This window comes from Corvus hawaiiensis, chromosome 3, assembly GCF_020740725.1.
Source record: "Corvus hawaiiensis isolate bCorHaw1 chromosome 3, bCorHaw1.pri.cur, whole genome shotgun sequence".
Classification (NCBI taxonomy): Eukaryota; Metazoa; Chordata; class Aves; order Passeriformes; family Corvidae; genus Corvus; species Corvus hawaiiensis.
Genome location: NC_063215.1, coordinates 18,639,081 through 18,651,845, shown reverse-complemented (window position 1 = coordinate 18,651,845; position 12,765 = coordinate 18,639,081). Strand labels below are relative to the sequence as shown.

The 12,765-nt window shown below is 37.8% G+C and overlaps 1 protein-coding gene across 5 annotated transcripts in view; it reads left to right on the top strand.

Annotated features, from left to right (window-relative positions):
* TRAPPC12 (trafficking protein particle complex subunit 12) overlaps positions 1–12,765 on the top strand; it is a 48,816-nt gene that overhangs the window by 23,047 nt on the left and 13,004 nt on the right. For all 5 annotated transcript variants that reach the window (XM_048298622.1, XM_048298620.1, XM_048298625.1 and 2 more), the window contains exons 7-8: positions 5,772–5,844; positions 9,514–9,587. In XM_048298622.1, coding sequence (XP_048154579.1) covers positions 5,772–5,844; positions 9,514–9,587 — 147 coding nt within the window. The remainder of the gene's footprint in view (positions 1–5,771; positions 5,845–9,513; positions 9,588–12,765) is intronic.

The window sequence follows — 12,765 nt, the reverse complement described above, 5'->3', positions numbered from 1 at the left end:
TGATAATTGCCAATTGTATATTTATAATGGCATTAGGTGTATGAAATCAACTTTCTTCTAACACAGTAATGTCTAGGAAAACCAAATGTTTACAGTAAAAAGCCCAGTTCTTTGTATTGTGAGGGGAAAAAATGAATGGTTTAGGTAATAAGATGTGAAAGTGGCATTTTCTATAAAGTTGTTAAGAATTGATTTGGAAATGGTTGAGAGATGTATCGAATTTGGCCAAGAAGTGCTACTTTTTAGCCCTTGATGATTGCTGTTCTAATAATATCACTGGCCAGCTGTTCTCTCAGGCCCTCTTCTTTATAAACAGTCCTCAATTTGAAGTAATTCTGTTCTTCTAGGAAATGCCATACATTTCTACTGCAGGATTTCATGGTGCTTCTAGTGACATTTGCCTGCCCCAGTCTGCAGCAGATTGGCTGTTTCATATCTTGGATTTATGCAATCTGGTATTAAGTGCTGCACTGTCTGCCCTCAGTCATGAAGGTGCCACTAGGTTCCAAAACTGAACTGATTTCTACATTCCTTTATCTTGTAAAGAGAGAAAACTGCATGAATGTGAACAAGGGAGTGACTGCTGAGCAGGGCATTCATCAGCCATCTGGCAGACTTGATTGAAATGGCCATATCTCAGTTACAGTGTGATCAGCCATGATTCTCTGCCAGTTAAAGATTGTTGGTCAGTAGAGGAATGAAGTAAAAGGAAATTAACTCTGTCCCCCACACATACACTCCTTTTTAAGACCTTCAGGTCATCTACAGCCTTGAGGTGGCTCTGCCTCTGCTGTTTACCTGAAGTGCATATCCTTAGAGCATACCTGCTGTACCAAGGACACTTTTAAACTATAATACAAGATTTTGTTTGAACATGAACTAGGCTAATTATTTGTTTAAATAAGGGAAACTGAATATGGTGGAGAAGATGAAATAGAAATAAAGGAGAGTCACAAATTATTATATACATGTTTCCCTGCCTAAGTTCTTGAAGAATAGGTCTCTTTACCTGTGTTCTCAGTCCATCAACTGCTAGTGACCTGGCTCACTGCAAATTCTGTGTTACTCCTTGTACCCTTGGAGAAAGCTGCTTTGAGGCTGGCTCTACATCTTCCATGAGCTCTTCTGAGGAGTCTCCTGTTCTCTGCACTTGGTTCAGAGATTGTCACCTCTTTGCCTTCCTGTGTCTGAGTTTGCAAGGCTTCCCCTGGGTTACTGTGTTCAATTGCAGCAAGAAAGACAGCAATATCCCTTTTGTTCTGACAGATTCTATTAGAGCCAGGATATGGTAGTGAGGACAAGCTATTGTCTGTGCTGGTGGATGCTTCTTTTTAAAGTACAGTACACAGATAACTACAAATAAAACATCCTTCTTGGAAATATTTCTGATCAGTTATTCTAGATACCTCTTTGCAGATTACTTCATTTGTTTGCATTCAGTTAAATACCTTAATTTTTGGAGCAATTCAAAGACAACTGTAGAAACAAGAGTGTGGAAAAGGACAGCATGTAAAGATAACTGTTTTTAAAAGACAGTTGTAAATTGTTGGTAATTTAACCATTTGAAGTCAGGGCTGGCTGATAAAAAACATTGTTTACATATGTTTTGATTTTTGTATGCTGTTTGTCTAACGATCACATCTGGAATGTTCAAGAATATGGTTCTAATACATATAAAAACACATGGCGTAACCAAGAAGATAACATAAAGGATGTACACTCATTAGTCTTAATATTTGTATGTGACACTTGGGAACCATTTGGGTTGTAACAGAATTAATTGGGGAGCTTTCAACCAAAAGCTTCTAGTGTTTTACCTCCCTATTTTAAAAAGTGGAAAAATAATCTTTGGTCATCTGTATTTACAGAAGGGCATGCAAATCATCATTATGTAAATTAGATGATCTCGGAGTCATAAAAGCTAGAAGAAAGAAAAGACCTATTAACTCACCTAGTCTGTCTCTCTGCAATGCAAGGTTGTTTTGTAGTTCTTAATGAGCCAGCCTAAGGTGCTGAGGCCACATCCCTTGGGAGGTTATTCCAGGCTAATGGTAATGCGTTCTGATCATAAGAAAATTTGTCTTTCTGTTTCATTTCTCTTCCCTCATGTAACAGTGGGTTTTTTTCCTATCCAATACTTGCTTTTAATCTGCTAAATTCTTTATTGCTTTTTGTTGTATATATTCTACAGACATTTGTCAACTTTAGATTAATCATTCCACTTAAAGATGGAACTGTATTAATTTAGGTTAGTTGGTATGTACAGCCTCCATCTACTTAGATATTTCTGGTACCTGGAGCAGGATGGGAGGTTGGGTGCAAAAATGTTATTTTCATTTTTCCTGTATATATTTTTCCATATATATTTTTTCCTGCAGTAATGTTTTTCCCTTTTCCAGTATTCCTGCAAGTGTCTAATCAAGATCTGGTTAGATATTTTGCATCTATTTCTATATGTACAACATTGGGAAAGTAATTATCTATAGTCCCAAAAGGGTGTTTATAGCCTGGGAGAGGAATCCAGTGGAATTGTTACTGTCTCTGTGTTATTGCTGGTCTTCCCAACATGAACTGCTTCAATGAGTTGTTGTACCTCTAAGTCTGCCTTGAAATTAATGAAATGGTGTCTGAACAACCAGGCAATAAGAGTAACAATAGTAACTTAAATCACAAGTGTTTGTTCTTTTCACGTGTTTATTTAAAAACATAAGCATGATCACTTTAGTGCTAATAATGCTGAGGACATGCTATAAAATGCTTAACTGGAGACCAAAATCTGAAAAGAACAACTTCCAGGCTAAATCTAAACTCCTCTCTTTTTTGTACCTATGCTTCTCTAGATGTTTGAGGGAGAGCTCCTGGAAATTTACACATTTCATAGTATATTTCACTTTCAAACCCCAGTTCCTCAACTGCCCGAGCTGTACTGGGCTCTTCTACCTGGTGGGTGGAGCAGGGGCAAGTGGGTTAACCGTCTTGCTTCCTAAAAAGGCCTCTGCAAGTGTTACCTCTGCAAAACTTGTCAAAAATACTTTTGGGCCATTTGCACATCAGCCACAACTTCTGTAGTTCCACCACTCTCCTTCATGAGTAGTTATGTTCCTCCTGGTCCTTTCATACACACTCTTCCATATCTCCTGGTCTTCTGTTTTACTTCCAAATTGGTGAACTTCCCAGTCTCTTTGAAATTTCAGTCTCTTAGGTCTGATTATTATAAGCTTCTGGTTGGTAAGGTGACATAAGTTTTCTGGTTTTCATGTGTTACTTCAGTCTGGGAGGTATTTGTCTTGACACCTTGTTTGTTAAGTTATAGAAACTATGATGGCGCTGTACCAGTCTGAGTTCCCAAAAAGCCACAGTTCCAGAAGCACCAGAAAAGGCTAAATTGTGGTATGCATATAGTAGTAATTCCAGCATTCAGGCAGTAGATAGGGAATGAAACAGAAGACTCAGTGAAGTAATACTAGCCAGTGAAACTAATTCACTAACTCAGTGAAAGTGTGCATTTATAAGTGTTCAAAACAAGAAAAAGCATAGGTCATATGTAAAACTGATGAATTAAATGGTAGAAGTGTTCAATCATATTTTCCTTCATATTAGGAACATGGATGGTTAGAGCTATGTCATATGATATTGCTAGAATAAACAGTTTACCAGCTAAATATTTCATACTGACTGAACCCTATAACTTATACCGAGGAACTGTCAGAATCATTGATGTTACTATTAAACAATTCTTGGAAAATGGGGAAGTGCCCAAATACTGGAAACCTGCAGGTGGTGTTTCTGTACTTAAGAAGGGCAAAAGAGAGATAAACCTAGGGAATAAAACAATTAGCTTCAAATCATCACCAAGCTCTGTTTTAATTACGTTGAGTTTGAGGTGATGGCTAGATATCCCCAAGTAATGCCACAGAATGGTTAATGTAATACTCTAATTCTATGCTAATATCTAGTTCTTCCTTTTTCGATTATGCTAGTGAGTATGTTTTCAGAGAAATACATTGTCTTTTTAAAGAAGACAGCATGTCGCCTTGATGAAGGCCCCTTGTTGTGTTCATAGCATTTCAAGAGTAGGAGCTTTGGGCCTTACTGAATTTGAGAAGAAATCACTAGATATTTTGTAGCGGAAGAGAAAGATCAGGGGTTTTAGACCAGAGAAAGTCGATTATAAAGTGGTTTGGATTTGTGAGAGAGAAGAATGTGGGGGTTTTTTTCTGTCCTATTACGCACCAGGCATTTAACATTGAAAGGTGGCACTTTGGTTTCTAAGTGATTTCTAGGTGGCTGTGCTGGTTTTGAAAGTGGGACTGAGAGTCAGTCTTGCTGGCGTGCCACTGTCAGCTCATAAATTGCCACCTGTCAGCTAAGCTGCAGTATCTACTGGCGTATGCTCATAGCCTCTCAAAATCTGAGGTACAGCAGCTCAGTCTAGCCCTCTGGGACCAAAGTTTACAGTAAGCCATATTACCTTATATTTATCATGGCCTAACAGTTCTTACCAGGAAAATTAGCCTGGCTCAGCTGGCAGGTGGTAAATGTTCTACATTCATTGTATGTCTCTCCTTGCTCTAAAGTTCTTGGTAGCTGAATTTATGAACTTAACTTCAAAACTTCACTCTAGTGCATGAAAAGGGCTTGGTTTCTCACAGGGCAGTTTCTTCCAGTTTAACATGTGTAAAATTGGTGGCATGAAATGACTTTCTGGAGGTACAGACTACCTTCACTGGCTCTAGAAAACACCAATACACTTTGCAAGGCCGGATTAATTCTATCTGTCTTCTTTTTCAAGGATTTCCTGTGTTGATTTGAAGTGTTCCTTTATGAAACACTGAGCACAATTGGAATGCTTTGTTGGTTTAGGAAAAGACAATTACTTCCAATACTGTCAGAAACTGAAAGCTCTTCATTTGGAAGTGCAATCAGTCCCCAGAAGAGGCAGTGCCTCGTATTTCCTTCATTGGGTAACCACAGTGGCTGATTAGAACAGCAAGTGGCCCTAATAGTTTTTTGAAGGAAATCTCAGGCAGCATTCTACAACCAAAGTTACACATCTGTAGCAGGAAACATGGAGTCATCTGTGGGAATCGGGAAATGAACTTGGAGAAACTGTAATGGAATTAGGAAAAGGAAAGTTGTCGTGTAGTTCAAATAGAGCCTTGCATGCATATTTTAAAAGTGCTTGAGACACAAGCTTCATTCAGTATACATTTCCATTCTTCCAACAAAACAACAAATGTTTCATTCACTCAACAATTTACATGATTTAATACTATGATAAATAAAAAGAAGCAATAAACCCCAAAGTTTGAGAAGGAAATTGCAGTAAGAACTAAGATGAATACCTCATTAAAGACAAAAACATGAAACTAAAGAAACTAAAGCCCATACTTAGGGTGAGGAAGTCAGGAGGCCGTGGCCTTCTCTGAAAAATATCAGTTTGACTTTCACTGTGGTCATTAATGTTCGTTCTCTGGTGAAGCATATTTCCTGTTTTACTTAGCAAAATGTGTATGACCCCTAGAGTGTGCTGACATTTAATGTTCTGTAAGTATCATAAACCGAACTCTAACATCCTTCTACAATACAATGGCTCTCTTACTTTATGCAATTGATCTAGCTATGGTAATAACCAGTAATTTTGAACTCTACCTAGGTGAAGCATTCCTACATGAATTGGTTTACATAGAAACTGTCAATTGTAGATAATTTGCATTAACTATATAGTGCTGTTTAAACTCATGTTGGTTACTTTAAAAAAATTACTACAGATACTAGAAAATTTGGAACAAGGCTTGGCTGAAGATGGAAGTATGACTAACATTACACAGGAAAACAGACAAGGTAGGTATTCTTTAAACATTTTTTTCACAGATGGTGTGTTTTTATTGCTAGCCTAAGTATTCCAGAAGTTTTCACAAGAGTGCCCCAGACTGGCTGAAACAGTAGTTTTGTAGTCTGGTAGCCTACTCAGCCCCTGAAATGATACACCTTGTGCTGCTTTTTGCTGGAATTAATTTCACAGTTTTGCTCTTGATCAAACTCATGCAATAAATAAATTCTTTTTCCTACTTAGGAGAAGCAACGTGGCTGTTATCTTTTTGTAATGAATATATAAGTGTATTGGTATTGTAGGTAGATAGATGTTTCATCTTAAGCCTTGGCTGACTGACTCCTCAAACCTCATGTCTGACATCACTCAGTTTTTTCAGATTGAACTACCACCATACAATGGCTACTCTGGCTTAGGGTGCTGCTGCACAGGTGGCTGAGTCTCACTGTAGCTGCATGGTACTTAGACTCCTGGAATATCTAAGTCACTCGTTAGAACAATATTTAGATTATATGTCCAATTATCATGATTTTCATTTTCATGATTTTATGTCCAATTATGTTTTATCCTGTCCTTTCTATCTTAGTTATGTTGCTTCAATAGTATAGGGCAATTTACTGCACAAAAAAGGGTGATCAGGACAAGCTTTTTTTTTTTAACAGAATTTATACTAATGAGGTCATTTGAGTGTACTTGAAAATTGAACAAGATGTGACTTTTTAGACATTGCTATGAATTGTGTGGACCCCTCATGACGCCTAGCAAGGAATCACACATCAGGAAAACAAAAAACTTTCAGCTTTAGCTACCAGTCTAAGGAGTGTTACCAAGTTCTTTCTAGGAGACCATTCACATGGAGACTGTGGAAAAAATAAGTCTGGCTCTGAGATAGGAAGAGGCTGGGTAGAGTTAGTAGCAGAAAAAAATTATAAATAATTCCTTAAAACTGTGTCTATATGGAAGGGTGCAGACCCATCTGAACTGTTCTTCTACCTGGTCTTCAATTTGACTGGATGTAAAAGTTGCTTTAGTGTGTCGGTGTACCTGACTTGATACACCATCTAAATATGTCCTAAAAATGTGAACACATGGGAGCAGCATATATCAGAAAGGTATTTGCACATTTAGTCAAATGAATACATTTACTACTCTTCACAAAAGATTTAGGAAAAAGGGAAATAATTTTACATTGAAGATTTAGACACAGCACTTCATGAGTTTATGTTCTTTCCTCTTGTATCTGATACACTTTTTGCCTCTGTTCTCCTACTTGCTTTTCCCTGTTAGCACTTTCTGCCAGAATTTTCATCCTTATCTCCATATCTTTTTCTTTTTTGCAACTTTTAAAACCAAAGTGTTGATCCCCCTTTAAGGTACAAGGACTTCTTCCTAGCTGTATCATAATCCTGCGTCCTGCAGTCTGCCTCACTCAAGAGTTACTGGCTCCTTGCTTTTCCTCTCTGCTTCTGCTTCAGAGCTCACATGGGCTCAGGAGAAGGCATAGTTAGAAAAGCAGCAGCTAGTAGTTACCAAGGGACATGGCTGCAGAAAATTTGGAGAGATCTCTACATGTCTACTCTGCAGCTGCCTCTAGGTTTAAGACTGCCAAAAAGCCCACGGGACCTTTGTAGAGGCTGTTGACTGCTGTTGTCTGTGGAGGTCAGCCAGGTCTGCTCCCTCTCTGCTTCTTCTTTGCATTTGGAGCTCCAGGAAGCTGATAATGGGTTTGCTTTTTTTCATCTGAGACTTGCTGAAGCAAACCTTATTAACTTTATGTGATGGCAGCCCTAATTCATTATGGGGATTATGCTTAGCATGTAATTTCCATGCTGCTGATGTAAGAAGGTGCAACACCAATCAATTTAGCATGTACATCTCCTCTAGCCTGGAACAGAGCACCTCATTTGCCAGTTTTTCAGCAGGCAGTGAGATTTAGCATTGCACCACTTGCCTGGTAATACGTTCTATAAGATGCCAATTTTGTAACTTCACAATGCCTGTTGAAATGAATAGCAGTGTGGAGTACAGAGCCGTTGATGAAAACAAGAAAAAGCAAATGTTTAGAGTGGAAGCATGGCTGCATGGACCTGCAGAGAGCATTTCAGGCATCTCAGTAAAACACAGTGATCTGCTGTTTTGTTTTTGGTTTTGTTTACTGCTTTGCAGGTTTTCTTTAACCCATTTCTGCCAGTGTTAAGAAGCCTCATCCCACAGAGCTACAGAATTTCCAGACCAGGTTCCTGTTCAGTTTATAGCACAGGCTGAAGACATCTGGTCTGCCTGCTTTGCAGTCCTTTTTTGAGAGCTGCAGCTGGTGCTGATTGTTAACATGAAACCTGGATGTCTCTGGTGTAGGAATCAACATCTAATTTGTTGTCACCTAAGTCCTAAAAAACTGAATGTGATGACCAAACTATGAGGACGGGCAAAAAAGGAGATATTTACTTAAGTGAAATAATGGAGGGGAGTTATTTAATTATGTTCAGATTTTACAGGAAAGAAAAAAAGGAAATGTGTCATGAAGTACTTGTTCATGGTTTACAGAATCGCCTCCATTGGTAGCACTAGGGATGTGTGGTCAAGGGGGAATTTCTAAAACAAAAGCTAGGAGTAATGAATGATTGTAAGGTACAGTAGATGAAATACTGGGTTCAGTCTTGGACCCTACATTATAACCCTCTTTTGACAAAGATAATTTGAGAATATTCATGGATTGGGGTTTTCCTCTTTAGGAAAAGCAGTAGACATTTCACCAAGCTCTTCTTACTTGTAATGACTGTGTGCTGAAAGAATTATCTGTGTAATCTGCCGTGCTTCCATCAGAGACTACATTAATGATACAAATGAGTGGTCTCAGTTATCACAATTTTATTGAAATAGCCTCTTCCCCCTTCCCCCCACTCTCTTTCAAATCATTACAGTGACCTTGACAGCTGATTGACTGAGATACATGTATTTTTCAAATGTACTAGAATAGTCCTAATGTTTATTTTTGAGGATTAGAGGAATATTTCTAGCATTGATCTATGGTACTCTAACACGAGAGAAAATAAGGGTCTGTATGAACTGTTCTCTTACAACATCAGGAGTCTGTCTGCAAAGCAGGAAGGAGAAATCTGCTGCAGCTTTTAATGCTTGCAAGCTCCGGGAGCATAGGGAAAGCAGACAAGCTTGGCAGATTTTTTTCAGCATATCTCTCAGCCAGAGGCAAGCACAAACAGTCCCAGACTCAGACATTTCTCACTCTGCATGTTTTGGCTCTGAAATGACATCTATGTTTGATTTTTTAATTTATCACATTTAATGCTGTAGATTATGTGTTTTTAAACTGATGCTTATTATCACTCGAATCCTTTTATGCACCTTTTGTTCTGATGTTGGAAAACGTGTTGCTTATTTCGGTGTTTAATATTTGGCCTGAGCCGAGAGCTGAGCGACTGTCTATTGCTCTGTGTTGTTGCCTTGTGTATGGGACTCAGAGCTGCTTGAGCAATTCCCTTGGAGAGATGCAGAATTGTCTGATGCTGCAGCAAGGCTGAGGATTAAAAATTCTAGGCTAAAACCCAGTGGTGTTAACAAGGGAGACCTTTCAAAATCGTAATTCATAGGACCAATAATTGATGGCAAGAAAGAACCTCTAATTTATTTTTGCAAATTCACAAGCTGCTCTTACTTTGCAGCCTCTGTTCAGCTGTGGAGGTCACGTCTGGGCCGGGTGATGTACTCCATGGCAAACTGTCTGCTAATGATGAAGGTACGTGGGTGGCAGAACTGCAGAGGTACCGTATATTCCAGAATAGAATGTCAGAGAAAATGCAAGTGAATTACTGGTGCAGAGATAAGGGAAGACTACCTGACAGTACATGAAGGTTTTGCTTAGTGAAGAATTAATTAGGCTTAATAATGTCTTATTTAATAGATAGCTATTTGCACTAATGTTCTTTGAGAATATATCTGTACTTACTTCTCCCCAAATCATCCTAGAGAACATGCAATAACAATACAGAATTTGCATTTTTAAATTGAATTTTTCAAACACTTAACTAAATGCTCTAATTGAAAGTAATTATGTGCTCTGCCTTTTACAAATTGTGCACTAGGAATGTTGCTCTGTTTGTGAGGATTAATAACACTGTAGCTTTTGTATCTGATGGAGATCCAGAACATCTAAATACATCCTCCCTTGTCAACCGATCTCAGTTGTAATATGTCTTCTTTCAAGTTTAAATCCTCACTAGTGGGTAGGGGTGGAAGAGAAAGGAATAAAAGCAGAAGTGACTAGCTTTCACTACTGAGGGTTTTTTTCCCTTGATTCCTCCTTACATTTTTTAACCAATTGTACTCCATTTGGTGCAACACTCTTAGCTTCTCCTTGTATTCGGGAAGTAGAAATAAAACAACTTCTGCTGATGGTGTTTTGGTTAGGGAAACGGGTGTTGCCACTCTTGCAGCAAACTGCTGTTATCCTGAGCTTAGCTGTGCTTTACAAATCAATTAGCAGCAACAGCCTCGGAGCAGGGCTGTCAGCAGTAGAATCTTCACAGGCCAGGATTTGCACTCCTGGCTCCCTGCGCTTCGATTGCCCAAGGTCATGCCAAACCTGATCCTCTGATGTTTACTGAGCTACTTCCCAAACAAGGCTCCATTCTTAATATTACAATACCTCAGAAAAGTATGATTTCTTCCTTTTTTTTTTTTTTAAATACAAAAGCCAGCTATACAGCTTTACACAAAATGGAATATCCTTGTTATGAGAATTAGGGGAAATACCCATTTGTTTTCATGATTTTATTGCAATAAGAACATTTCTGTCTTGAATAGAAATAATTGTTCATTAAAACATGGGGTATTTTTAAGAGTTAGTAAGCATCTGTCTTTTGAAGTAGGTACATGATATAGGTTCATTTTTTAAATAATTTTCAGTAAACAAGTGAAGAAAAGAATGAGTTGCCATTCCAAATAAAGTAGAATATATAAATAAGAAAATGCTGGTATATTTTCAAGAAATTCACTTTACTTTTTGCTGTGAATTCTTTTTAACTCACGTAGTATTGTTTTTCATGTGTACACACAAATCTACATCCATGCACAGTTCTCACCTTCCTCTGGTTTGGTCTTGTTAGTGCTATTTTCTTTGAGTAATAGAAATATATTTGTGAATACCAATTACCATGTTTTTGGAAATGATATTTCAGAAATTCTGCAGCTCAGATACTTCTTAAGACCAGTTGTATTTAGGACCTATCTCCCAGCTGTTAATTTATAAATTTATGGTTCACAATAGCTTCCAGGTTACCCACAATTGCATGTTAATGCATAATTACTTCCATCTGAAATTTGCATTTCAGTGCACTGGCTGTAGGTTAGTTGTGGGTCTTTCAGTTTTCAGGAATATCCCCAGACCATTCGAACATGCAGCAGTACTGTAGTCATCTTCTCTACCTTCCAGAGTATTCATTATGAATCTATTCAAATAAGTTTTAAACACACTTTTGTAAGTTCTTCCATGAACAATTATATTAATTTAACATGGTTCCACCTTTTTTTGCTGCTGTATCATCTACTTTAAAAACTGCATTTGTTTTTATTCTGGTGTTTCACGTGTGTGTAATTTAAGAAAAAACTATTTCATTTTCCAAGTCAGAGCCATCTATTGCCATCTAGTGACCATTTACAGTATTGTAACATTATGCTTGATCTGATACTGTTACGTGTTACGTGTGCAAGTAGTTGATGATGAAGATGATAATAATAATAATAATAATTTATTAAAGTAAAACAATGTGACTTTGGTTTGAATAAAAACCCCAAACTTATTATCTCACTTTTACCGACCGCTTTGTTTGGCCAAAAAAACTACAGTAGTATCTAACAGGGAACAATCTTGTCAGGATTGACAGTTGAAAATTAAAAAAACCCACTTTGATTATATATTGGCCGTATAACTATTTAAAGCTACTTTAGTAATCCTCAACTCTTGGTTAGGTTTATTTCATGTCATATCTTTTCAGCATTACTTACCTGAATCAAAGGATTCTGCTTATGTAGTACAAAGATTTTTGCCTTTTTAAATATGCCTCATTGGTTCCATAGTTAAACATCTCCTTAAATTATTGAGACGGGGGGGGGTATATTAATTTGGAGATAGCGAGTGAAGGCAAAGTGTTTCACCCAGACACAGGAAATCAGTCATGTTTCCTACACCCTGGGACTATCTTTCCTAGGTGCTGAATTCTGCCTGTTGTGTCCCTTTATCTGTGTGACCAGTGACAATTTGGTAGCAGTTTAAGGCAGTCTTAATATACCTTTCTTTCCTGTTCATCTCCCTTAATTTATATAACCTTTCTTAAATGGATTCTACCTTCCTTCTGTGCACCACTGTTGGACTTAACCAAATGACAAAGAAATGGTGGATCTCAGTCATATTAACTGATCTCAAACAGCTTTCCCATTTCCTGTGAACAAGGGGCAACTTAAGGAAAGATGTGGAAACACAGCAGGAGGGGAAGGGGAGAGGGAGACCATGTAACCTCTCACTGTAGACTTCCATTTACAAGAACTGTGGGCTTAAGTCACTATGAAAGCATATCCTGAATATAGCTCCATGAGGGGAATATTAATTTAACATGCAAATGATGATGTGCATTGCTTCATTTCAAAAGTCTTATCTGCAAAATGCCTATCACTTTACTAAATCGCCATGGAAGTGTCTTAAGAACTTTTTAAGTTCTTTTCATCTGAGCTAAAATCGCTTTTGACATTATCTTACCAGACTTTCATCTCTCTAAGGAATAAACACTTAAGTATTTTCCATATATATTATAAATGCCCTGTAATTAAAGGCACATTTTGTGCTTTTTAGTTTTCTTAAGTGTTGTGTTAGCTTTTGTAGAACTTGCCCTTCGTAACACAAAGGCATTAGAATTGATTTT